This window comes from Rhizoctonia solani, chromosome 4 (genome assembly GCF_016906535.1).
Source record: "Rhizoctonia solani chromosome 4, complete sequence".
Classification (NCBI taxonomy): Eukaryota; Fungi; Basidiomycota; class Agaricomycetes; order Cantharellales; family Ceratobasidiaceae; genus Rhizoctonia; species Rhizoctonia solani.
Genome location: NC_057373.1, coordinates 336,563 through 363,553, shown reverse-complemented (window position 1 = coordinate 363,553; position 26,991 = coordinate 336,563). Strand labels below are relative to the sequence as shown.

Genomic DNA, 26,991 nt, shown 5'->3' with positions numbered 1-26,991 from the left:
AGACCACAAGTGCCCAATCGACGGAACCTGCAATTTCACCTCAAACTCAAAGAGGGGCAAAAACAGCCAAGCCGTCTATAAGCTTTTTCATATAGCTGTCACTGAGAGCGCACCTATTGCACGGTCCCCGAGGAGTGCAATGATCCCGAATCTCGGACCGAGGATCTGTGGCTCTACTCGTAGTGCGGTCTCGTCCAGGAAGACCGTGCTTGAAACCGCGGGATTGTCAGTAGAATCTCCTAACTGCATTGCTCAAAGGATGCGAGGCCAAATAAAAACCTCTGGTTGGAGACAATATGCCGCATTTGTAATCACCAAGATGGACCTATAAGAATCTTGCGGTTTTCTATAACATAATGCTAGGCGGTCGATCCAACAGAGAGAACACAGTCGTGGTTCTCGGTGAGTTTAACACCATATAATGTGAAGGCTCGAGTTCGAAGGCAATCACAAGATAGATGAAATACTGTGCATGTTGTGGCCCTGAAACATCACGTGGATATGTTTTTTTTTTTTTTTTTTTTTTTTTTTTTTTTTTTTTTTTTTTTTTTGGTACATTTCCATATATAAGCAATACGGGAGCTACATGCGAACTAGGCAAACCGCTCACAGAAGAAAACACCGAACCGTGAAAGCTACAGAGGGAGAAGGAGAAACGCAAGAAGGAAACAGGAAGAAGAAGACAAGAAACCAAACGAGATCGTAGCACGGTCAGAGAGCAAAGGAAAAGGTCGCGTGGCGACATACAGGTGGCTTAAGGCCTAACTCGGGGTAGAGGCCGTAGGGGCGGGGATGGTGGGGCGGCCTTAAGGGCGTATATACTACATGGTTTGAGCGGTTGCCTGCGGGCCTCCTCGTCTTCGTCCTATGCCCGTCCTGGCGATGAACTTTGCAACTGCTTCGAGACCTGCAAGGGAGCCAAACAGTGTGGGATCATTAATATTGGTGGAAAACTCACTAAGTATCCCCCTGTGTTCCGCCGTAGCGGAACAGGAGGTGGTTAAATGAAATATGGTCTCGTCCGATTCCCCGCAAGCGCACCTGGGGTCGACGTCGTGATGGAATTGGGCGTGGTACTCTCCATAATGTCCATGCCCCGTGAGGTACTGCACGAGGCGGCACTCGAGGTCCCTGCCCAGCTTACTGGTGTTAAAGATCGGGTGTAGCTTTAGGGCGGGGGGCGGGGTATGTAGTATTTGGAGTTAATTCTGGATTCGGTGTGATCGTGCCACGCTTTCTTCCAAGATCGTACGGTCTTCCGTGTGGCTTGTTCTCTAGCCCACGTGATGGTGCGGTTGAATATAGGGGTCGGAGTAACTCTAGCTCCTTCGTTCGCCAGCCGGTCCGCTGTTTCGTTGCCTTCGACTCCGTTGTGCCCGGGCGTCCAGGTGATATGAATGGATCGTTCGGGGTGTCCCTCTACGAATGCCTTGGCGGCGGGGACGAAAACTCTGGAGGCGAACTGGCACGGGTGTCGAGATAGGTCGGCAATGGATCTAACAGCGGCTTGATTATCGCAGTATATTCGTATTTTACGATATCCTTGGATTTCGGCTATTTGTTTAGCTTTCATGAACGCTAAGAGAATTCCCAGCATTTCCGCATCGTATATGTTCGCTCGCGGTCCGATTCCAATCGACGACGATGACAAAGTCCTTTTTCCGGCTCGTATAACGTAGCCGACGCCGACTTTCCGAATGCCATTGGACACCGCCGCGTGCCCATCTGAATAGCCAAGAACGCTGGCATGACAATCTTCCAGTACGCTAATTTCGGATAGGATTTTGTCGCGGTATTCGTCGCGTTTGAGGCCGTCGGAGGTGTCCTTGATTTTGATTTGATCAGGGAACGGGATTGCTGGATTGGACGGGTGGTTGATATGCGTTGAGACGAACTCAATGTGTGGGTGACTATGTGATGCGATGAAGTGGATGGGGGATTGTAAGCTCTCGGCCTTGTTATTCCTGTTGCTGTTAAGGGTAGGTGTATGCGTGTCCCATGACGCTGGGAGACGTTTAGCAACTTCGGATGACTTGGGGATGGTTCTAAGTTTAGCCGAGTAGTTCATGATAAGCTTCTGGCACGTGATGTGTATGGGCGGGATGGAGGCTAGGTGTTCAAGACAGGGGATAGGAGTGGTTTTGAAGGCTCCAAGAAGCCATCTCAGTCCTTGGTTCTGGACCTTCCTAAGCGGTTCGAGCAACGACTTCTGTCTGCGCCCCAGAAACCACAGAGGGGATCCATATGTAAGGATTGGGATGACGCAGGTGAGGTATAGGATGCGCGCGTGTTTGATGGTAAGTCCGCGCTGTGTGTTGGCTAGCATTCCTAGTCCAGCTATGATGGCTTTGGCTTTGTTGGTGGAGTTAGAGATATGCTCTTTGAACGTGAGCTTCCTATCTAAGTAGAATCCTAGCCAACGAATGCATCCTTGGGGCAGTATGGTATAGTTCTTGCCATTCAGGGTAAGATGAAGACTGGGGTTGGAAGAGTGGTTAGAGTGGCGGTAGAAATGTATTAAGTCAGACTTATCAATTTCAAATTCTAAGCCAAGTTGGGAGGCTGTGTGAGACACACAAGTGGCTATCCGCCGCATTGTAGCCACATTATACTCATGAGACTTCCCCCACGCCAAAATGGTGAAGTCGTCTATGTAGGCAAAGGACTGTGCGTGTGGGTCTTGTGCAGCAATGAGGAGTGGGGTGGAGTATAATGAGGATAAAATGGGGGATAGAGGAGAACCTTGGGGAATTCCCACAGGTGGGAGGGCTATAGGAGGGCAGAGGTGACCGTCCACTCTAAATTGTGCAGTTCTATGGCTGAGGTAAGATCTGAGCCAATTGCAAATTTGATTGGGGTACCCCATGCGATCCAGAGTGTAAATTAGCCTCCTGTGATCCACGTTGTTGAAGTATCCGGACACGTCCAGGGTGATAAGAGAGACCCTGTGGTTGGACTTCCAGTGAGTTTTGATGTCGTGGATCATGCATAACCCAGCGTCGGTGCAAGAGGTGATGTCTTTACCCCCAAACTGGCTGTGTGGGATGAGCGAGTGCTTGCCAGCCTCAAAGGTGATTCGAGTTGTGATAACCTTCTCTAGAAGTTTGGATAGCGTCTCTAGTAAAGCAATGGGACGATAGTTTTTGGGTAGGGACATGTCTTGGCGACGGGGCTTTGGGATGGGGGCGATGACGCAGTTACGCAGCACTGAGGGATGGTAGCCAATTCTCAAACAGAGGTTGAATAGGTTGACAAAGATACTAGTGTCGCACCAGAAGGCCCATTTGAGGAGCCTGTAGTTTGAGCCAAATGCGCCAGGGGAGGATTTGTTGGAAGTGCATTTGATGGCATTGGCAATTTCGTCTGTGGATATCTCCTGGAATGGGCGTTTGGTCATGGCCCTGATTCCTAGTGGGTGTAGAGATATATTAGGGTTGGCAATAGACGGAAAGAATTGCTTAGCCAGGTTTTTGGCTTTGTGGTGCGGGTGTGTGGCTGTGAGGCCTCCATCGGGGCTTTTGATCGGGGGCAGTAAGGACCGGCGCTTCCCCTGGAACCATTTGAGCGACTCGAAGACTTTGGACGTGCGGATTTCGGCGAGTATACGATCTCCGTGGCTTCGACGTGCGCGTCTGATGGCGCCGCGTAACGTTGAGCGAAGTTGTTCTCGGGTGCGGTTCTCGGGGTTATGTTTGAGATCGTTGAGCGCGCCTGAGCACTCGGCGTTCCACCATGGGGATCGCGGCGGTCCGTTACTTTTCTTTTTCTTGTTGCCGTCGGGCATCGTTTTGATCGTCGCGGTTGACATGGCCTCCAGGATCGCCCCCGTGATCAAGTCGGCGTCTTCGGCGGTATTGGGATCTTCGGGGAGGTCAAATTTCTTGAGGGCTTTGGCGTATGCTTCGACCCATTTGTCCTCCCGCTTGGGGTCGATTGGCCTGTGCGACGTGAGAATCGCTTCTTCGACAGGTTCGTCTTGATCGAACGGCTGGATTGACCATGTGATGGCCATGTGGTCCGAGCCGCATGATCTGCCGGTCGATGGCGTGTCTACTTCCCAGTTGAAGTCGGGCCACGCCTCGACGGCCCTATTGTTAAGAAACGTAAGATCGATAATGGAGTTGGAAGCGGGGTTAGATGCAATGCGGGTGGGGTGCGAGGTGTGGTTCATAATTGTAAGATCGTTGAACTCAGCGTAATCTCTAAACTCCCTTTCCGTTTGGTTCGGGTGTCTGTTTTTCCATTTGGAACCGTCTAGGGCCCAGTCTGGGTGGTGGAGGTTGAAGTCGCCGGTGAGGATGAGAGGTCGATCGATAGGTATGATTTCGTTAGTGAGGTGATTTATGGTTTTGTGTGCCTCTTTTCCGTGTGCGTAGGCGTTGACGATGGTGAATTTGTGGTTGTCGAGGAAGAGGTCAACTGCGAGGATATCGCGGTGAGTCGGGACGCAGTTGGAGAATTGGGCATGAATGTTGCGCTCTTTTCGGATATAAATAGCGACGCTGGGCCCTTTTTCGTCGGTGAAGCCCGGAGGTATGATGCATAAAAAATTATTAGAGTTAGTGGTGCCATAAATATTATGAAGAGTGGGGTCGATGTTCTTTTGGGAGCCAATACGGCCCCACCAGATGTCCTGGAAAATAAAAATGTCAAAGTGCGCGTATAGGGGTTCGTTGAGCAGGGCGTGCATGCGCGGGTTGCAGCCTGCGACGTTAAGTTGGATGCAGTGTCTTTCAGTCATTGCGGTTTGCGGACCGGTTAGCAACAATTTGCGTGATGGGGCGTCGGAATTCGGACATCTTGGGGCAATCGGGGTATTGAAGCGATGGCCGTGGAGGCTGCAGGATGTGCAGTAAATGCATTCGCACGGGTTGCCTTTGCCGTCACGGATGCAGCGAGGGCAGTTGTCCGCGTTGTGTTCTTCGGTTGTGTGGTTGTTACGTCCGCATTTGTGGCAGCGGGGTTTTTTGGTTCGGCATTGGCGTTCGGTGTGTCCGTAGCGGACGCATTTCGAGCAGGTTTGGAGTAGGGGTTTTGGGTTGAACTTCTTGATTTCGCATTTCCTGCCGTAAATGTATAGGGTAGGTGAGCTCATTAGACGGGCCGAGGTGAGACCTCCTGCGTCTTCGAAGGCAAACGAGACAGTAGAGGCATTGCGTCCCTCGGCTTGTAATCGCGCGGGGTCTGCTAGCCAGTCGGGTGCGAGGGTAAGTTGACTGAGCCAAATTTGGCGGAGTCAGGGAAGGCTTCGTTGAGGAGCTGTGTTAGCTCCTCGCGGTTGCGCATGCGTTGCAGTGAGCCGCCCATCCCGGTGGGGACGTTTGTGACGACTAGTCTGCTCCATGGGACCTCAGGTCCGAAATCGTACTCAGGGAGTCGTAGACGATCCATGAGCAGTGGGATGGCGTTTTCAATCGCCGTGACGGAGACATTATTAGAGAAGGAAAGGTGGAGGCTTGCCTTTAGTGACCACCGGACTCTGGTGAGTCTGCCCTTGCCGAGGTTGCGGTTTGCGGCATCAAGGCATTCCCGCATGGCCACGAATATGCTTTCGGGGTTAGGTTGGGTGACGGGTAAAGTTTTGAAGCGAACGACAAAATTCTTGTCGTCGCTCTGTGCGGGCGCCGGTTTGGCGATGTCCCTCTTGATGGCAGCGGCAATGTTAGAGGCTTTGACCTCCGGGGCTTTGGCTGGCGCCTTCGCCGCGACATTGGCAAAGCTGGGGCGCGATTGTGAAGGGTTGGCGGTTGGGGCAGGATTTGAGTTGGGTGTGTGTTTGTTTCTAGACGTGCTCGTTTGTGCAGTGTGTACCTGCGGCGATTTGCCTTCGAGCTTGTCTAGTCGGGACTTGATGTCGTCGAGCTGCCCCATCTTGGTTAAAATCGCCTGGAGCATGGATTGGGTGGGATCGGCAATGGTTGGGTGTGTTGGTGCTGGTGGGTTGGTGTAACCTCCCCACTCGCCTGGTTTAGCGTCGGTTCCCCAGCAGATTTCAGTGGTTAGGGGGTTGGGTTGGTTCGGGCCGGGTTCGGGTTCGCCCATGTATGTGTCTTCCTCTTCGTCTTGCTTCATCGGTGATTCTGGACGACTTGGTCCTGCTTCCGTGCCGTTGTAAAGCGCGTTTTCGGCGATTGAAGAGATTTGGTTGCCGAGTTTTTCGATTTTTTGAATGAAGGCATTGGTGCTGCTCGTTTCTTCGTCGGTATTATCGTATAGTTGCCTGTTCTCGATAATGTTGGCGATGGCTTGGTTGGTGATGGTATAGTATTTGATGCAGCGCTCGAGGGCTTCGTTGTCGGGGTAGCCTCCAGCCTCGAGGCGTTTGAACCAGTGTAGTTCTTGACTGCTGAAGACCCAGTCTTCCATTGGAGTAACTTGTCTTTCGGTGGGTCTCGTGCGGTTTCGGGTGGGGGTAGTGGATCCTGGCCTGGATATGGCCTCCATTTCAACAGGTGCGATCCTGGGGGGGCTATGGATGGGTTCATCGTCCAACGTATATTCCGTGAGTTGCGCCAGCGCCGCGCCGGCATCTCTAACCTGTTCGGACTCTTGTGAGGAGCTGATGACCAGTGTGATGCCGGCGTTTGCGACGACAGGGCTTCTCGGCGGGCTTGCGACGAGAGGAACTGTAGGGGGTGGGCTAAGGGTGTAGTCCGAAATGCGGTCAATTACGGCTAGCGCGCTAGCGACTGCCTCTTGTGTGCCTCCACTAGGGATGGCAGAGAATGGGTTTTTGTGTGCAGGCTTACGATTGGGAACGTTGGCTATTTTTCTAGGTTTTTTGTCGGAGTCATCGGAGGCGTAAATAGATATGGAGTCATTAGAGTCGTTGTTTTGGGTTTTTTGATAACTTTTCTAACAGTCGGGTATTCAGATGCGATATCGTGTTCGTGTATGCCAGTCAAGTCAGAGGTAGAGCGAGTAGAACGACGCAAAATGTTCGAAAAGCGCGAACTAATGCCTTTGCCCTTGGGCTCAGGATTGTCGGTCATGGTGGTCGTCGTCCTCGACACGTGTCACGTGGATATGTATTACTCCCACCAGCCAACCACGATAACAAAACACAAGTTACTGTATTCGCCTGAAGTTGCGCAAGAAGCTACCCTGTTTTAAAGAATACTCTCAATCAGGTGTTATTAATTCTACCGAACAACAGAGACCACAGTCAAGTGCAAGCTATCCTAATAACAGCGTATCATGACTCCGTATTTGGATTGGATCTAAGTTTGTAGTTTGTAAGTAGTAATCGTTTCAAGACCCACATGACCGTGATCCATCGTCTAGAAGACGCAAACATGAAGACATCCGATTTTTACTACATTGATTGTATGGACTTACATTTATCATTATTATATAGGGCCCATAGATTGCCCAATCTTCGCATCGGGGAAGAAAATTTGTTCTAGTTACTTTTCGATAAGGAAGGCGTGACTCTACCGGATTCAAGAATCCATTCACGATAATGGTTGGCATTTCGCTATCGACCACTTCCGTTAACAGCTCAGGGAGGTTGGGGTATGCATGATTTGTTCTCAGTGATCTGATCAGACCTTTTCCTGCAAGAACCTGAAGCTTGAGATAATCGTCGCTTTGGGGGGGTTGATGTATTCCGAAGGATTTTTCAGAGCTACTAGAACCAAATCGTCTGATAGTCCGAGAGTTGAAATCCAAAATTGATAGGTCGCGAAGTACAGAAACGGGGTTTTCATGTACCCTAATGAGCCTGGTGCCAGACATCCAATAAGCCCATTGGTATATATTGTCATCAGAAACAAACCAGCGCGTTGCGTTCGTCCCCCACTCATCCCACGGTATAACAGAGGAACACTTCTGGTCCGGCAGTTCGATTAGATAAGCAGAATATACCTAGTGCTAATGGCGATTAGAAATCGTGCAGTCTCTTCATCCGCATGAAGACTCGGACTTTTGTATAATGAAAGAAACACGCCGAGGGTGGGCGAACTCGGGTGAGCAAATCCAGCGGACTTGGCGTACACTGTCTTTCCAGGCGTAGAATTGGATTTGATAAAGGATATCGTGGGCATCACAGTATAAGATTTCTCTGGCTCGGGAAACCTGAGAATTAGCACCGGAACAGCATGGTCGTAATCTGAGGCATGAAACAGGGTACTCGTCTTCTTTCTTTTACTGATCTGTGGAGATATCGAGTACAACAGGAGCTCAATCAAACGCAAATCTTTCCCCTTTTCTTCAGCAGAAAACAGCACCAAATGGGTTTTCTGAAGAAAAGAGAAGTCGATAGCGCCTGAAATAGATCCAACTCTAAGAAGAGGCTCCCAAGTCTTCCAATTCCAAGCTATAAGCTCATATTTTCGAGCTCGGGGGTCTGTAATCTTGACCACAAGAATGGCATCCATAACTTCCATAGTAAACGCCTGGGGTTCATCTTTCGGGTCGGGAATGGGAAAGTCAACCTGGACAGTGAACATGGGGTTCTCTGCGAGGGGGTGAGCGAGGCCTGTTGTGATGGAACATAAGTTGATCCTAAGGCATGAATCACTGCTTGAATCATGAGTTCAAGCCAGTACGCAACATGAAAGATACGAACTTAAATGCATCAACCTTGGCCAGGACAAGAAAATCTTGGTCCGAATCAAAAGTAAGCTCGTGGAAATCGGTTGGAAGAGTGAGCTTGCTTCGGGCATGAGAAGAGTCGAGCGGTATAATTTCTAGTGAATCGGCATCTGATGTGGTTGTCGATGCGGATGTAAACCCCACAGCATAGTAGCCTCCGCGAAAGTCCCATAGCAGCGCCCTTTCTTCTGAGAATTGTTGAAACGGGTTTCGAATTTCAAGTCCAGCCAGGCTGCAAGATTATTATTATTATTTTTAAAAAAATTGTGACATTGATTCATACTATGCATACGGACCATCTCTATAGCGCGCAAGCTCGTCAAGCAGAAGCGAGTATGTTGCATTGTTCTTTTGCGATCCTTTGATGATTTCCAAACAATTTGCCTCGAGTTCGACATGCAGCTGCAAGCTAATCGTATGGACGACAACATTATAATACCGTCTGTTGGTCTACTTGATTTTTGCTGGATAAGGAATTAAAAAGTAATCACGAACTCCTTACTGTTGCAAACTGAAGTATATCTTCGAAATCACAAAAGTGGAGGATTCGAACGATCAGTTCGTCTGGGAAAATGCCGAGTAGATCTGGCGAATACGTTCCATCCGCCATGAAGTAGACAATGGTGCTGGACACGGTGCTTGAGGTAAAACTTAGAAACGGTATCCGTGGTCACGTTACTTTGGGATTTTCTGATGATATAAAGTGATTTATGACCTCGTGATATTTTCTTTGTTTAGGTAGCACTGCTCATTTGTTATGAATGCAATTTCTTAGGCTAATATTTGAGAACGAGAATTCCAATCCGTACAATGGTCTTAGACAATCATTCTTATCAGTTCCATGTACGACAGCTGCTTGTCAAAACAAATATCGCTGCCCTTGGATAAAAGATTGAACACAAAATTATAGAAACAAAAACAAAGTTAGGGGGAGATGTTGAATCTCGGTGAAAATGGTATTAACCCGACTTGGTAGCGTTCGTAGTGAGCTAATCCCTCTCAAAGATCACAATCTATCTCATTTATACTAAACCTTTTTCTATACTCGTAGTTTGTACACAGTAAGTTGGTCATAAGTACCTTGCACTTGCTATAGAAATTTTAGTGAGTTCGCGATCGCCACCAGAGTGGATGTATGCGCTTACAGTCATCATACCGATGATATGGCTTCCGTCAATCGACCAATCTTCAAGGTGAGGTACAGATGATGGCCTAGTGACGACTCGATACGACAGACATGACTCTATCGGGACAGCGAAACCCGTCTTAATTACAGTAGGCATATCGCTGCCAACGGTGTGGGTAAGCGATGGGGGAACACTAGTATCTGGATCCAGGGTCTCAGGATGAGGTACGAGCAACCCCCTCCCATTCAAAACATTTTCCCTCATTTTCTCTTTATATAAAGGCATTTGGTCCTCTGTAGAGTCACGGTTGCTATAAGGGGAAGTTCGTTTGACTATTGGGGGGTGGAAATCAAAGACGGATAGGTCATCAAGATCCGAGTGTGCATTCTCGTTAACCCTAACAAACCTAGAGCCGGATGTCCAATATACCCAGTAAGTTGTTTGCTTTTCGCATAAAAACCATCGGGTGGCACGCGTGCCCCATACTTCCCATGGTATGACAACAGTATCTTCGTGGCCAGTGGGCTCCAGGAGGTAAGATAATAAAGACTTAGCGTCGACAAAGATTCGAAGATGAACTGAGTTTTCATCCATATCTGGGGAAGAGAAATGCGAGAGAGACATAATTATGCTCAAAGTAAGTGCAGTCGAATGGGCAAAACTGGCAGATTTGGTGTACGTTGTCCGCCCTGGTATAGGGTCTGATCTCATGATGACCCTCGATAAGACTTGGTAGGCATCGTCTAGCTTTGGAAATTCGAACACTAGACTAGGTTGAGCGCTCTCATATTCCATAGCAGAAAAATATGGGCCTGTTGCGGTTTCATCATGAGTATGGGGAATCATAGAATACAAGGAGAGTGCGATTAATCGTGGCCCCTGCTCATCCGTGGTAACAGAGAATAAAGCTAAATGCGTGCTATCGAGTAGGGTAAAATCTGCTATGCCAGAGATAGATCCTATCCTACAAAGAAGCGCACCAGATTTCCAGTTCCAAGCCATAATTTCGTATTCATAGTCTAAAATTTCTGCAATCCTGACCACTAGGATATCACCGATTACTTCAAGCGTGAAAGTTTGATGACCTGGTCCAGGAATCCGGAAGCCGACTTGAACGAAAAAGACAGGGTTCCGTGCAAGTGGGTGGGAGAGTCCAGTAGTAGTCGAACATAGTCTGACCTCGAGTGACATTTTACTATCCACAATGACAAGAACCATTGGTGAATATTGAATATTGAATAAGGTAAACTAAAACATACTTGTCCGGGTTGGTCTTTACCAAGGCGACCAAATCTTGCTCAAAGTCTAAAGTTAACTCATTGTAAAAAGTCGAAAAAGTGACGGGTTGGGGTGTCTCCAAGGAACCGATGGGTGTTAATTGCATCGAATCAGGGCCCCACGAATCAGTAGCCCACGCGGCATCAGACTCTGAGGTAAAGGCTACCACATAGTTTCCTTCGCGCAGCTCCCAGAGTAACATTTCTCGGTTCGAAATCCTTTCTATCGGATCTTCCAATTCTAAATTGAGCCAGGCTAGTAAGAAAAGTAATTTTTGTCAATGCGCCGATAGAAGTATATCCAGTTGAAACATTCAAATTCTGACCGTCACGATAGCATATGAGCTCTTCCAGTAAGCGCGAGTACGTTGCCTCTCCTTTCCTCGACCCCTCCACAACATGTAACCCATTGACTTCGAGTTCAATATGAAACTTCAATGAGATTGAGTTGGATAAAATGGCATGGTGCCTTTGGCTTGTCTATTCGCGTAAAATCAATGGCCACAATGGGGTATGTGTCAGGTGGCTAAAGCACATACCGCAGCGAATCGAAGTATATCAATGTAGGCGCAAAAGTGAAGTATCTGAATGATGAGTTCGTCTGAAAGATTCAAAAAATAAGGAACCAGTGTCTTCGCCTGGTCCATCTGTCAGAGAACGATCGAAGCCAAAAACCAAAGATCAGCATATCAGTTGGATCTCGGCCAAGTTAACCGCTGGCCTCGGATCACGTGCAAAACGATGTCTATTTGGGATATGATGCGATTTGTGCGCTGACGCAACTCTACAAAAAACGCCAGAGTTCGTGAGCGCTCGGGAGCATGCACGGTTCTCCATAGGCTCGCCGAGCTCCACATGGGCTTAGTCATCTGTCATTTATGCCATTTTGGGAGATACTGACTAAATTATATAATTAACCTGGTCGCATCGCACCTTCCCTGTCCTTGATGAGGATGGGCTCACATCAAGAGGTCATAAGCGCAACCATCCAACCTAGCACTTTTTACTAGGTCTTCACTCAAAATATTCTCCATAGCGAGGAATTCAAATTCAATGTTGGTATCGTGGGATTAAGAATACATGATCTGTGATAATATCTGTTCATAGTTTCAGGCGCAAGTACCTAAGTGCAAGTTGACTATCGGTTGAGTTTGTAAATAGCTAAACTTTCGGATTCTGCTAGTGTCTGGCGAACAAGTTTAGGCAATTTAAACAAACAATAATCAGAGGAAGCTCACATTGATTCCAATAATATAATCCCCATTGATCTGCCAAGCTTCGTGTCCCTTTTTGTTATCCGTTCTGAAGACGAGTCGATAAGGAAGTTGAGATATGATTCGTCCTTTAAATCCAAGATCCTCGCCATCTTTAATCACGCTTGGATTATCTTCACCAACAGTTAACGCACAAAATCGACGTTCGAGTGGCGATTGTGCGGAAAAGCGGTCCAAAATACTGCTCAAGTGATCTATGTCGTGGAAACCAGCGGTCGTTCTGCGGTCATTGAGATCAACCATATGGTCAAGCACAGATGGGTTTGACTGTGAAAATCGATCCCGGAACCGGCGAACAACTTGGGGCGAGAAATCAAAGACACCGTAGTAAGGTGGAGTGGGTAATGGGGCGATATATCTCGAGCCAGACATCCAGCAAATCCAGTGGTCTGGCTCGTTCAAATTAATGGACCATCGTGTTGCCTTTCTGCCCCATAATGACCAGGGCAGTACTTTAGTTGTCCCCTCTTGCGGAATAGTGCGTAACTGATCACGTATAAATTTACCATCAATAAACACACGGTAGTAGGGAGGGCCCTGAAAGTCGGAAACGGCTTCGCGAAAGCAGAAAGTCATGCTCAAAGTGGTAGCATGGGGTACACAAATGTAGCAGAGCTTGTGTGCATGGCACGTCCCGGGGTAGGTTGTGCCCGAAGGAAGAATCCGGAATGGGATAACTTGGATGAATCCTTGATTGGTGGAAAGCCAAGACGCAAGACGGGTTCCGAGACTGGTAAATCTGCAACTCGTACGTATCCGTTCGAATTCGTGGGCGCAGAATCATCCTTAGAAAGGGCAAAGATCAAAAGTTCGAGGGTGTCTAAATGGGCCTGGTTCGAGCCTCTACCAGAGGACACCACAAGATGCTGTTCATCCAAAAAGGCAAAGTCGCAAATCGCACCTTGGGAACTGATTCTATTGAGAAGGGCCCCAGAACTCCAATCCCAGATCAAGAGTCCGTATCTATAGTCGTGGATGTTCATAACCTTTACCAAAACTATATGTCCCATAACTTCGATAGAATAGCCAGGCCAAAAATAAGGTGGTTCGAAATCGAACTCGGCGGTGAGTCGAGGGTGTCTTGCGAGCGGGTGAGCGAGTCCCGTATCTGAAGAACGTAGGTGGACATAGATGCGAGGGTCCCTAAGAACTTGGTCATTAGCGGGAACGACTAGACAGGTTTAAAATAACAAACATGTGGGGGGCCCTAGATAAAATAGCAAGCAGGCCCTGGTCTGGATCGGCGGTGAATTCGTTGAATTCAAAATCGAAAAGAAGAGGAGAGCGCTCGGGGATACCAGGATCGAGAGGGATGAATTGGATCGTATCGGAAAACCTTCTGGTATTTTGTGAAAAGGCGCGAATATAAAATCCCTCTCGGAGCTCCCATAGAAGCATCTCCGAGTTTCCAATCATTTTCTCGACAGGGCGAGAAAAATCAAGGTCAAGCCAAGCTTCAATATTAATACACCAGTTACATCCCATCGATTACTCTCGTTGTTGAGAAGGAATACGTACCATCGCGAAATCGTCGAAGGTCTCTTAGAACTACAGCGTAGCTAGCCTCGCGCTCAAACGACCCATTCAAAATTTCAAGTCCATTTGCTTCAAGTTCCAAGTGAAGTTGCAGGGAAACAGAGCGCGTAACAATATTATAAAACAATTTGCAAGTCTGTTTCACAGGTTCCCGTTAATGTCTCCTGGATGTTATACACGCCCACTGTAACTTACAGCTCCAAATCTAAGAATAGTCGAGGATTCGCAATAGTGAAGCACCTGGATAATAAGCTCGGGAGAAAGCCCGCCAAAACGTAAAGCGCTGTTGTCCATGAAACCAGTTGTCGGATCCGTGACGCTGCGGCACTGTGAGGGTCCGGTCAGTTGGCCAATTCCTTGATCAATATTATTTGTGTACTGCATTTTGAAATAAGAGCCAAAAATAAGCGCCAAAATCACTGGAACCCCCACAATGCACTCAAAATTATCAACTACCATTTACGCCCACCCACCGAGAGACACACAAAGTGATTCCCACTGCAAAGCCTCTTGAACAGAAACTAGTGCTCAATATAAACCTATCAAAACTTGTGAACCGACTGGAGATCACGTCTTGTTATTTCTTTGATATTATTCACCTCGCTCTCTCGTGCTCGCTATGGCTCTCTTCGAATCAAGCTGGGACACCAAGTCCAGTAATGAGGCTCTCGTTCACAACTCTGCTCCATCTTTGAAGCCTAAAATTGGAAAGAAGAACAACAATCGACGGGACTCGACTACGAAGCCCAGCGCAGGCATTGAAGGAAATGGAGAAGGGACGAATATCGACCTAGATAAATTATTGAAAAAGATGTCGGATATTAGCGGTGGGGGCACGAAAGGCAATGGGAAGGAGAAGGCGAAGGGGAAAGAAAGGAGAAGGCGAAGAGAAACGAAAAGGAGAGGACAGAAGGGCAAATTGAAGGAGAAGGAATTAAAGGGCACGGCGATCCCGGTTCCTCCAATACCAGAGGTGATAGCAAAGAGTCCTAAGGCGAAAAAGCAAAAACGAAAGGAGAAGGAAGTGCCAGAAGGGTCAGAGGACAATGCTACTGCTGGTGCGAAACGGAAGGCTGAGGAGAGTGACTCGGCAGTCAAATCGAAGAAACAAAAGAAAAACAAGGACATACACAAGCGGAGCCAAAGGCTAGTAACGAACATATCAAAAACACGAATGTGCCTGCTGCTGAAGAACAAGTGCATGGAAAACTGAGCGAACTGCAGAAATTGGTCAAAGAGAATTTGCAGGGTTCTAAATTTAGGTATGTATTCTTCAAGTTGTCTCCTATATCGCAAATGTAAAGAAATGTCTAGGATCATCAACGAAAAGTTGTACAAGTCATCCAGCCAAGAAGCGGTAGATATGATGCGCAAAGAGCCCGAGACATACAGCGAGGCAAGTCAACAATTATTTAAAGCGGAATTACTTCTTAATTCTCGTATAGTACCACATTGGATTCAGGCACCAAACCAAATCATGGCCTTCTAACCCTGTCGATCTCATTTCTACTTCCTTGTCTACACTTTCCCCACGGAGCATCATCGTTGACCTAGGTTGCGGCGACGCCCAACTCGCTAAAACACTCGTCCCACAAGGCTTAAATGTTCTTTCCTTTGACTTGGCCAGCGACAACAAATGGGTCGTTGCAGCGGACATATGCACGCGCATACCTCTCCCAGGGAGCGAGAACTCTCAATGCGAGGGGGCTATAGCAGATGCGTGTGTATGCAGTCTGAGTTTGATGAGCACAAATTGGATAGGGTGTGCGAGGGAAGCATGGAGGGTGCTGCGCATTGGGTGAGCAAAGTTGACGCGTCTGCATCGGATGATTTTGATTTTTTCGGGCAGAGGTCGGTTCGTGGTTGCAGAGGTAACAAGTAGGTTCCGAGATTCGAAGGAATTTACCAAGGTGCTATCAGAACTTGGATTCGAGTTGGTTGAACAGGTGAGATTTCTGTTGTCAATAGCATTGTTTATATGCTAAAGTGAGCGCAGAGTGCGCCAAGCACGCATTTCCTCTTGTTCGAGTTTCGAAAGGTCGAACGCAAAGGCAGTATCCAGACATCGTGGAATAATATTCAGAAAAATTCCGAAGGACTGCTTAAAGCATGCGAATACAAACGTCGGTAGAATTGATAATATTGTTCCGTATGACGAGTGGTGGGAGTAGTGATGCATAATACGACAACGTGTCTATTTGTATATGTTTGTGTCGTCCGCCACGTTTAATAGAGGGCCTGAATGGGCTGTGATCACCACACCCCACACACCACCACCAACGACGATGTCATCGACGCAGCGAGACGACGGGCTACTATCCCATATTAGTGTGCTCAACACGTATACTGGAGCTCCATTGACACTAGCAGTACCGGCTGGAGCCCGTGTTGCGGATTTGAAGACGGTGATTGCGGAGCAGTGTCCAGGGCAACCGAAACCGAATGGACAGAGGATCATATGGAAAGGGCGCATAGTGGTAGACGAAGAAGTAGTGGGTGATATCTGGAAGGCAAGTCGATTTCCTAGTTGGGCAGCAATACCAAGTCTAATTAGCGCTCGCAATAGCCTGGCCACGATACCCATACCGTGCATCTGGCAGTGCATCCTTCGGCCTGGTCCACCCCACCGAAAAACGACGAAATATCGCATGTATCTGCAGCATCCACTACCCCTGCGGCTCCCTCATCACACCCGGCGCACCCTATCGGAAATCCGATTCCCACCCCTTTACTATCATCGCTTAACCAACACACTCCTACCCACCTACCAAGCCCAGCCAGTGTAGCAAAGGATTTTGTTATGTTCCACCATACAAATGCGCTACGGGTTATGGCTGGGCAGCCTATGGAACCCTGGTCATCTCCTGGTGGAATCGATCAAGCGAGCGCTACTCATTGGGCATTTATGGCACTGGTAGCTGCCGGGCAAACGCTCCCTCCCATACTGCTTACCTCCTATCCCCCACATCATCCCGACGAATCCGGTCTCGAATATACTTTCGTCACTATTGAGTAAGTAGCCTTTGTCTTATGACGTTATATCTCACTAACTCCGACTGGTAGTGGCCGACCCTACCTTTCTCTTCTTAATCCTGATGCATCACCCACCCCCACACAGCAACATGCAATTCGAGTCCTTACCTCCACACTTGCTCTCATTCCTTATCTCGACGACCTAACACCCCCACCTCCAGTACACTCGCCCCTTCCTTATACATTTCAACCTGTTGTTCCTCCCCCTCGTCAATCGACTCGAGCAACCCTTCAGCGTGTTCGTCGGTTGATTGTTGCGCTTCGCACGCTGGTCCCGCTTTCATTTACACTCCTCCGCGCATCTCTATTTATCGTATTTTTCCCACAAGCTAGAGAGCCGTTGTGGTTGGCCGTTATCATCGCTGTTGTGCTGTACGAGGCTCGATTGATTATCAACCGCGCGAATGAGGCGTTGCCTGATATCCCCAACCGCAACCCTGATCCCAATGATCCCAATCCTCGACCCGCACAAGGCCCATTGCCTAACCCGAATGGCCGAACCAATAACCTTCTGTCGATGAACCTCCAGTCTATCTTTGACCGTGCGACTTTAAGCGGCATCGATTCCGAAGCAGCTCAACTCGACTTGGACGTACCCGAACGCGAGCTGCGTCCGGTTGCAGAGAACGAAACTCCTGTGCATGAATGGTCTGTTCGTATCCGGTCGTTTGTTCTCCTGTTGGGCACCACACTCGTTCCTGCTGCTTGGTCGCGGAGACGAGAAGCCCTGAGACTCAGGGAAGGCCGGGTACGGGTTGTCTATGGAGAACGTGCGAATGCTGTCCGCGTCGAAAACGAGGAAGGTCAGCAAGTTGCAGGAATGTTGGGTGAGAAGCGGATTGCTGCTTTGCGCCCTGGTGGATGGCGACGATCGTATGTTGAGCGGGTGTTGGAGGGTATCGAGGAGCATGTCGAGTAAACTCGTCAGCCCTCCCACGTTCTTTTTGTCCTTGTCGTTTTGCTCTCACTGGATATTGCTATTTCAATTGCTTTTTTTCTTTCTTTGCATCGAGGTCTCCCTATATTATCAATGTTTTGTATCAATGAAGTGTCTTTTCTGCAGTTCAACTGGTCTGTTGATGAGCTTGTTCCGAGAGTGGCGAGTAGTGGTGATTTTACCCCATCGAGAAGACCGGATCTCTGTCTTGAGCTGTTGGTGTTTCCTCAATCACTTGAAACCCGACGTCCACATTCCTCTGTGGTGAATCTATCTAGCCCGTATCGCTGGCCAGTATCGTTGCAAATTCATAGCTTGGTGGCGGTGATCCACCACGATCGCGAGCTCCAGATCTGCGTTGCCTTGGATTTTTGCCTCCACTTCGGCTCCGTGTGCGCTCGGATGATGCTGTCAATGTTGGCTTTCCCATGTCATCGAATGTTGGTAGCGTTGGTTGTGTGACTTGCAGAGCCAGGTCAGATTAATTTGGTTTAAATTCCAAGTTTGTGACAAGACAATTTATATTTCTCACTATCCTTGTACAGAAATAAGAAATGTGATCAAGCGACAGGTCCGGCTGGGTGTCAACGTTGTGCCCGAGATGGAGTAGAGTGCGGATGGTGCTTGACTACTACTGATAATTGGGGAGCGTTCGGCTCAGTCGCGAAGCCCGAAGATTATGCTGGAGACCACAACCCAACTCGTTATCTTGATCGTACCGGTTCGAGTCTGATTACCACCTCTGTCCGTCCTCAAATCCCCGACAATGTTCCTATATTCCGGAGAAATGACAGTGGCTGGCCCGCAAACAACCCGGAACAACACGTTGACGTCCCAAACTGGTCCTACGAAACTCCTGTGTCTCGACATAATGCTCGTCTCCAGCCACGTACTGCTGTCGTTCATAACCAGTCTTTGTCGCCCTTGAGTCAGCAAAATTACACCCCCCATGCTGGCATTCCTGCTCCCCCAGTTCGACAAAACGTGACTTTGGATACTGCGGATGTGGGGGAATTACCCCGGATCGACAGCCAAGTCCGTGTGGCTGTTCCTCGCCCACGTCCCAGTGGTCCAATGACCCCCGGCCAGGCATACCTATTCGAATCGTTATTTAGCCTTGCAGACGATCCATCGGCTCTTCCGTATACTTCGGAGAATACTGAGCTGAGTAGGGGAACAGGAGATGGACAGCAAGGTTCCGACTCGTGTTCAAAAATAGAGCTGGTCGATTACAAACCGACAGATGTTGATGATAGTACCTGCGGCCAATCTGAAATCATTCTCGCGAGAATACTTCGCGATCTAACGTTGGACCGCAAAGTTGATAGTAATGCCATACCGTTTGTCGGCATTCTTGTATGTCTGCTTCCATTCCATCCCTTCTTATACTCAGAACCCCTAATCTGTGTTCACATTGTAGTCACCGCATGGATGAGTCGGTTCCTCTTTGAACCTAGCCGAGTCATCTTGCTCGCCCAAGAGACGATTGCCCGTGGCCAATTCGGAGAAAAAGCTCTTCAACGAATGTTTTTGATGGCCAACACAGTCTTGCCGATCTCTAAATCCACGAATTACGAACTCACAACGTATTTCATGAGCCTGTACACCCAATTAGTGAATGGCGTCATCGAGGCTCGGGCTCAAAGCGAGCTCACACGAGAGGCGGCCATGGAAGCCATGGAATCTTGTCATGAGGTCGGCCCCGCTGCCCAAATGTTGAGGCGATTACTGACAACGAAACAGATTGTTTCTATAACAGGCAAAGTTAGCTCCTTTGCAAACGTTCTGAAATTGTTAGAGCTATATGCTCCCATCTTCCGACGCGCCTGTCCGGAACCGAGCACCACGTTCGTGAACCTCCCCCGGAGACTCACGTCCATCGAGATGAACCTCAAGTTCTATGCGACGTTTGATGTCTTGCAAAGCATTCTAACGTGTAGGCCGATGTTCTTTCGGTACGACTTGGAGTTCCTCTCTCCAGAAGATAGCGAGCTTCTCGATGTAGTGGATGGGCCGGGGCTGAGATGGTTGATTGGCGTGCCCGATCGATTGGTATTCGTTTTGGGCAAGATGAACACTCTTTTGGAGGATCACGGAAACTGCATTGATTCAAAGACGGTGCAAGAACTTGAGAAGGAGATTCAAGCCTGCAAGTCTGTTGCTTGGAAGAGTACGGGAGAGGAAACAGCTCTAGCAATCGGGAGAATGGCGGTTCAGGAAAGCTGGAGGCTGGCAGGGTACGTATATCTCTATATGGTGGGTGAACGAACTCGTTTGGCGTCTTTTATAACTTAATTCGGTACTGCCAGGGTCTATGCGGAAAAGACTCATCGGATACTCGAGTCATCCGAGTCCAAAAGCAATTTATGAAAATTCTGCAAACTGTGAAGCCTCGCAGGATCCCAGACTCATTTTTACTTCTTCCTATGATGATCGTAAGTCAACAACCACCTCGTCCTCATCCTCCATTCACATTTCTCTCAATAGTTAGGCGTCGCCGCTTGCTCACCAGCAGATCAGTCCGTTTATCTCACCCGTTTATGGGGGGTTTCCGAGTGCAACAAGTCAGGCACAATGGGGAACGATGTGGTTAGAATGTTGGATGATATATGGGCACGTACAACAGAGCGACCGACTGTCTGGTCCGACCTCAGAATCGCGTGTTTGAGGATTGTTGGACTGTAGTGAGGATCAAAGTGGATTTACCGCGCGGAATTCTGACAGTATTTTTTTTTGTCTATTATCGGTCTGCCATATGATTGATGTGCGTGCCGATGCTAAGCCTGCGGTGCTATAGTTATGGGAAACAATGAGGCGTGAGCCAGTGTGCATAAATGCATACAGCACAACGTAGTAGTTCATAAGCAAAGACTGAAACCCAATCGGGTGACAAATACGAATCATCAACGCTCAGAAGCTTGGAGCATTTGTCCCTTGATTATGTATACATCATAGAATGTTTCTCAGCCTACAGTCAAGTTTCTTTCTCGCATCATCACCATGAACTCGCTCGCCCCGTACAACTCTTCGTTACATGTCTTTGGAATTCCGGAGCTCGCTAAACTCATATGTGATCTTGTTTCGAGACATGACAACGCCAGATTACTGTGTGTCTGCCGTCAGCTATCTATGGACATTCGCCCGTTTGTGTGGACACATACGGACGCTGTAGAAGTTCTCATCGGAATGATTCCAGAAAGTCGTATTGAGACCTATGTGAATGAGCCATTTGCACCATATCGCGTTAGTGTTTCTATATATTTTACCGAACAATGCCCCTGATATAACTATTGGCATCAAGACGATGTATCTTCCTAGATCTCTTGATTTGTCGAGGCTAGGAGTTTACTCTCCTTACATCACACGCCTCGACATCCCCCTAACAATGTTAGTCAACAGATACGAGAACTGGAATGGCTTTCTCTCCTCTTTAGTCGCACAAGAGGTTGATCTCTTACCCAACTTGGAGCACTTGAGGATAGCTCTTTCTCGAGATACTCGAGGAGAAAGAATTCCTTCGGAAGCCTTTCATTGGGCGGTAGCATTCATGTCATCGTCACTTTTAAGCTTTCAAGTATATCCTGACGTGGAATGGGATACGGACTCCAAATATTTCTCACATGCTTGGGTCGGATTAGATATGGCGACCTACTTACTTCTGGTATTGTCCAAAAAATGCCTCAAGCTCAGCTCCTTGAGTTTTTTGCCCGGGAACATTAAACTGAAGGTCGAAGGAGTCTTAACACATCCTCGATTAGGGTATTTTGCCGAAAAGGTTCCTGTACTTGCAAAGTTCTGGGCACCACTACAAAAAATCCACTTGATGATTCCTCGATTTCAATGTCTTCGGTCGCTCTCGGCGACACCATACATATTGGAACCTGCTACTTTCGTTGCGCTCAGCAAACTGCCTTGCCTTGAATCGTTATCTATCCGTGATGTACAACTGGATAGTGACTGGCAAGTCTACTGTTATAAACTTGGCTCAGAATTGACTGAACAGTCTTTTCCTGCACTACGATATCTGGACTTGATAGAGATCGTCTACGATACACTTATTCACATCTGTAGTCAGAGGCCTCTTGCTCGGGCATTATATAATCTCAAACCCGCTATTATATGGTCTGATGTTCGTCGTAATCAACTCGCTCATTTACTGGGGTTGTTGGCTAAATATCGCTCTCCAGTGAAACGATTATGTCTTGCTCATATTCCTCTAAACTGGGGCCTTCTCCCACACTCTATGACCTATTTGTCCTTCTTAAAGCTCACTCACCTATCGGTGCCCCGGCCAAATGGCTTGAATTATGAAATGGCCCAACTGGCCCATGCAGCCCCCGGGTTAGAATCACTCGAATTCAATCAATGGATGTGTTCCAGCGATTTCGAGTTCAATGAACTACGGTTCATTGCTACGCTATGGCCGAATCTTCAACAACTATCTCTCCCGATTGCCTCTTCCTCGGCAGAGCGTCTTGAAGAACTGGAGCCAACTTTCGTAGTCCCCATTCCCTCAAGCCATTCTATCTTGAATCTTATTTCTATGATGAGGAGGAAGATCTGGGTGAACCTATACCAACAGGACAGAATCCCTTGGCTAAACATGTGGTTAAGATAGCAAGGTAAGCATAAGCAGTCTCAGAGATAATGATATCTTTCCAATTTTCAACCTATAGGTACCTACACACGCTATGGCCAACCGTCGAGTGCAAAGCCAAACGGTTCCCACCGTATTTTGAGGATTTGACGGATTTAAATAATCTGAATGACTGTATTTCATGTTTGAGGAGCCAGCCACCTGTGTCATAGTGCAATTCGCATGGGATGTATTTTAAATAGATATGACCCACGTATACTATGTATGCTCATATACTACACACGATTAACATCAGCCACACAAATCAAACATGTCATAAATGCACGCCTGATTACGCTACACCCGACCTTCACCATGATATATATGCGCCGCGCTATAATTGAGTGAACGGCCAATAAGCGCCTAGGAGTTAGGCTACCACTGGCTGGATTCATTTTTGAGTATTCATATATGCGTGTTGGGCATTACGAGTAACTTTTTATTTATTAGCCAACAGTCATCGCTGCCCCTAGCATTTGCGTCAGTGTAATCAATCATACTAAAAATCTATACTCGGGTGCGTCCGGCGCGCGCTAGCAAATTTAAAAAGCACATATCTCAGGAACCGCACTATTGAGTTGCTTTTTGGTATCTCCTGCCGTTTGTATGAAGGTGTTTATTATAGTCATACAGCTGAAATATGAACTGAGTCCTATATATCAGTTAAAGTCTGGTTCTCATGCAATTACTTACAGAGGGGCCGGGTAAATACAATATAAGGGAGCTTTCAGGGTGAAAATGCAAAGACAAGAAGGGGAGATAGACAAAAACACGTGAGTGCCATGCACACGTAAAAGCACCATCACAAATGTGGCGTAAATGATGTGACAAGTTAGGTCCAACTAGCCCTGTACTTGTATCAATAGCTAGAACAGCAAACAATGTTAAGATTCCTAAGAAATGACAGCGCAGAGGCCGAATCCATAGTGCCTGATATGAATGATTGATGGGCCCATGCCCTCTGGCGCTCGCGTCAATATCTCGGACCAGCGTAGAGTCGAAGTCACAGAGCACTAACACCAACAAGTCTTAGCGCTTTTTGGCACGTATTCAATATTCCCTACTTATATGTATAGCCAGATACAAACCGGGACAAACCTTAATTTAGGTTTAATTCCATAATTCCAAGTCCACCTAAGAATTGATCGGCAAATTTCATATCAGAGAAATCGCTAGCAGTACGAAGTAGAGATCTCGATATATGTGGTCATTTATTGTAGCAGAAAGTGTCCGAGAGTGGCCGCTGGTCATGACAACTGCTTGCTATGATAATCAACTTCCTGAAAAGGAATCTATTGCAGACAACCACGGTTGGTTTGTCAACCAGCTGCCCTACTTCGGTTCCATTGTTTGCCGAGGCCCAACTGTTCAATGTCGTCTTTCCCATGATAAACACGGGCAACGCTGGTTGTGTGTCTTGTGAAGCAAGGTCTGATTAACTAAACTTAGGACTATATCAATTGATAACTCAAAACTTGACGCATAAGGAACAAGAAATGTGATCGTACGAGAAGTCCGTCTGGCTGTTGACGCTGTGCCCAGGCGGGAATCGAATGTGGAGGGTATCCACCCGCAAATTCGAGGGGGCCGAGGCCAAAGCATGGGAGTAGGGACAATCAACAGGCCAGTTCAATACACCGCGTTGACGTTAGTACTGTTAGTCGTTCGGTTCCTATGCGATTCCTGGATCACAGTTCTGCCAATTCCGCGATCGATCGTGCAGAGTCCAACCTCGACTTTCCATACTTCCCCCTAGGTGTTCCCACTCTCCACCAGTATACCGATCGCTTACGCATCCAATATGAACAATTGTTCATCCCTTCATTCGAACACGTACCTGCTCCTCTCACGCGGAGAGATCCTAGTCCAATTACCCAAACACCCAGTCCTTTGATTGAACCCGACGTCGGTGCTAGCGCTTCTCAAATTCGCGCGGGTAGATCGTTAAATACATACCAAGCAAGCTTATTCGACGCGATTTTCAGCCTGGCTGATGGTCCTCCAGCTATTCCTTGCACCTCGGAAACTTCCAGTCCGACCTCGCTCTATGATTCTGACGCTGAGCGACAGGATGCGAATACAAGATACAGCCAAAATTCCGATTTTGATTTCCAAGCAGAATCGCCGATTGATTGGCCAACAGACCTGGGCAAAGACACAGATAATAAAAACCTTCAGTTAAGCCTCCTTAATACTCTGGCACTAGACCAGGAGATTGAGAGTAATATGATGCCGTTTATTTCGCATGCTTGTAAGTCTCTTGGCCCTCATTGAATTCTTATTTTTAACTTATAAGTTTTCTTGTCGTCGGTAGTCACGTCCTGGATGGGCCGGTTTGTCTTTGAGCCAGTCAGAGGCATTTCACTCGCACGATTTGCTATCGTTCGTGGTCACTCGTTGGGCGAGAAGGCTCGCCAACGAATTTTCCTAGTCGCTAAATTTATGTTGGCTATTTCCAAATCTACGGACTACGAGTTGGCACTTTTCACCCCCTTACACGACCAGCTGTTAGACAGCGTGATCAGAGCACAGGAGCACGATGTTTTAACCAAAGAAGAGGCACTGAAAGCTATGGACAGTGGTCATCAGGTTCGCGAACGCCCGCCGGAGTTCGAATCGATTACTAACGAGGGGGCAGCTTCTTACCATTATTACCAAAGTAGGTTCACTCGCAAGCGTTCTGAACACCATGGCACTATGTGCTCCTATTTTTTGTTGTCTTTGTCCTGAATCAAGCGAAGAGCTAGTGAACCTTCCCGCAAGACTGATAGCCACACAAGTTAACCTCAAGTTCTATGCCACTTCGGATGTCTTACAAAGTGTAATAACGCACCGCCCAATGCTCTTCCGGTACGACATAGAATTTCTTTCCCCAGAGGATGAGATACTTCTGAACCAAACCGATGGACCCGGGTTGAGATGGTTATACGGGGTGCCTGATCGACTCGTCATTATTTTGGCCAGGATGAACGTTTTATTGGAGGATCACGGGAGCTGTATTGACCCGGAAAATATTCAGAAAATTGAGAAGGAGATTCTGGCCTGCAAGCCTCTGATTTCGTCTGGGATAGGAGAAGACCCAATCTTAAAGATAGGAAGGGCAATGATGCAGGAGAGTTGGAGATTGGCGGCGTACGTTTATCTCTACATGGTGGGTCAACTCGTTTGATCAGTTTGATCTGGCACCCAACTCGGTGACCCAACTCGATGGCTTTTTAGGCTTTGTGTGGGGCGGATTCATCTGATGCGCGGGTTGTAAGAGTACGGAAAAGGTTTATGAGGCTCCTGGAGACTATCGCCCCTTGCAGGAACCCAGATTCATTCTTAATTGTTCCAATAATAATTGTAAGCTTACAATCTACCTCTCATCTCTCCTATTCGTTCAACCCCCTTACACTACTAAATCCAAACCAATAGCTGGGCATTTCAGCATCATCTGCTACCGATCGATCCACTCTCCTCACCCGTTTATGGGGCGTGGCAGAATGCATCAGACCTGGAACAATGATGAACAATCTGGTCAGGATGCTGAATGACGTCTGGGCGCGCACAGAGGAAAGGCCTGTGGTTTGGTCCGATTTAAGGATTGCTTGTTTGAGAGTTGTTGGGATGTAAAGGGCAGGGGGGGGCACAGGTTTGGTAATGTATTAGTGATAACTAAAGCTCACTAAGCTCATGAAGCTTGGTCGTTAGAATCGCGACGTTTCATCGCCCCAGCGCAAGGGTTTTAGTTATTGTAATTACTTCTTTCGGTGTTCTTGAATTGGTACGCATACTATGATACGTCTTTGTAGTCTCAATTTTAGACTACTTAGGCTCTTCGAAATCGATAGTTCAACTATATATGATATGGAGAACGAGTGATTCCCGTACCGGTTAGGTCTGTTTTAAGCCAAGCTATTCCAGTCTTGAAATGAAGTGGCTACAGTGTGGAGTACTTTAATCAAAGGCCCAAACAGAGATGCGAAGTTGCCCATATGGATTTATGCTTCAGAGACCCGGTAATAGGTGAAATAGATGCTCCATTGAATTTATGCCTACAGATTTTCTCTGCTGAAGCACACCTCCAGTAACATGATAATTGCGCATATAACTTGCAAAAGCAACGCGTAAATAGCTCAACGTTGTCTTCAAAAATCATGCCAGTAAACACATAATATCAAAGGCTGAATCAATGGACAAGCGGAGCAAAATATATTTCTAGTTACCCCGAGGTTTTGAAATGGTCACTACAAAACTATTTATCACCGGCGCTCTACTATATATGAATCAGGTATTTTGACTTACCAATTTCGTACACAATATTCTCATTCTTAAGAAAAGACTGTTCACAGGGCTCTGCCTCTAGGACCGCCTGTTTACTCTCCTTCTCGTACTCATGCCTAAGTGTGGCACCTGTCTTGCGGAGTGAGATGTTGGTATCATAGCAAAATAGGCCATACCATATGTTTCAACTTCATCAAGGTAATATTTTATATCTTCCTCGGAAGCTCCTGGATAGAACGTAACGACGCAGACTATGGCAGAAATAAATACATGGTCTCTTAAAACGAAAATTATAGCTTGATACTTACTT

General features: G+C 47.6%; 5 protein-coding genes across 5 annotated transcripts; 1 reads left to right on the top strand and 4 right to left on the bottom strand.

Moving 5' to 3' along the window:
- Positions 1–1,168: 1,168 nt before the first annotated feature.
- RhiXN_00078 (Reverse transcriptase (RNA-dependent DNA polymerase)) lies at positions 1,169–6,992 on the bottom strand (the record flags this gene model as incomplete). The annotated part of the gene is made up of 3 exons (XM_043319897.1): positions 1,169–5,161; positions 5,218–6,744; positions 6,861–6,992. The coding sequence occupies 3 exons, from the start codon at positions 6,990–6,992 to the stop codon at positions 1,169–1,171; spliced, it is 5,652 nt and encodes a 1,883-aa protein (XP_043178909.1).
- A 552-nt stretch (positions 6,993–7,544) lies between these two features.
- On the bottom strand, positions 7,545–9,205 carry RhiXN_00077 (F-box-like domain-containing protein; the record flags this gene model as incomplete). The annotated part of the gene is made up of 6 exons (XM_043319896.1): positions 7,545–7,723; positions 7,778–7,830; positions 7,867–8,520; positions 8,570–8,827; positions 8,888–9,045; positions 9,098–9,205. The coding sequence occupies 6 exons, from the start codon at positions 9,203–9,205 to the stop codon at positions 7,545–7,547; spliced, it is 1,410 nt and encodes a 469-aa protein (XP_043178908.1).
- Positions 9,206–9,634: 429 nt separating this feature from the next.
- Positions 9,635–12,645, bottom strand: RhiXN_00076 (F-box domain-containing protein; the record flags this gene model as incomplete). Its single annotated transcript, XM_043319895.1, has 6 exons — positions 9,635–9,685; positions 9,741–10,917; positions 10,982–11,255; positions 11,326–11,479; positions 11,539–11,646; positions 12,238–12,645. 6 exons carry the CDS (start codon positions 12,643–12,645, stop codon positions 9,635–9,637), a joined length of 2,172 nt encoding a protein of 723 aa, XP_043178907.1.
- A 206-nt stretch (positions 12,646–12,851) lies between these two features.
- On the bottom strand, positions 12,852–14,193 carry RhiXN_00075 (F-box domain-containing protein; the record flags this gene model as incomplete). Its single annotated transcript, XM_043319894.1, has 4 exons — positions 12,852–13,416; positions 13,469–13,727; positions 13,792–13,945; positions 14,005–14,193. 4 exons carry the CDS (start codon positions 14,191–14,193, stop codon positions 12,852–12,854), a joined length of 1,167 nt encoding a protein of 388 aa, XP_043178906.1.
- Positions 14,194–14,428: 235 nt separating this feature from the next.
- Positions 14,429–25,584, top strand: RhiXN_00074 (Fungal Zn(2)-Cys(6) binuclear cluster domain; the record flags this gene model as incomplete). Its single annotated transcript, XM_043319893.1, has 18 exons — positions 14,429–14,959; positions 15,255–15,607; positions 15,659–15,755; positions 15,806–15,936; positions 16,043–16,301; positions 16,376–16,821; positions 16,873–17,715; positions 18,325–20,035; positions 20,089–20,214; positions 20,267–20,368; positions 20,735–21,022; positions 21,081–22,277; positions 22,331–22,401; positions 22,456–22,550; positions 23,958–24,021; positions 24,077–24,666; positions 24,730–25,004; positions 25,054–25,584. The coding sequence occupies 18 exons, from the start codon at positions 14,429–14,431 to the stop codon at positions 25,582–25,584; spliced, it is 7,710 nt and encodes a 2,569-aa protein (XP_043178905.1).
- Between the last annotated feature and the right edge of the window lie 1,407 nt (positions 25,585–26,991).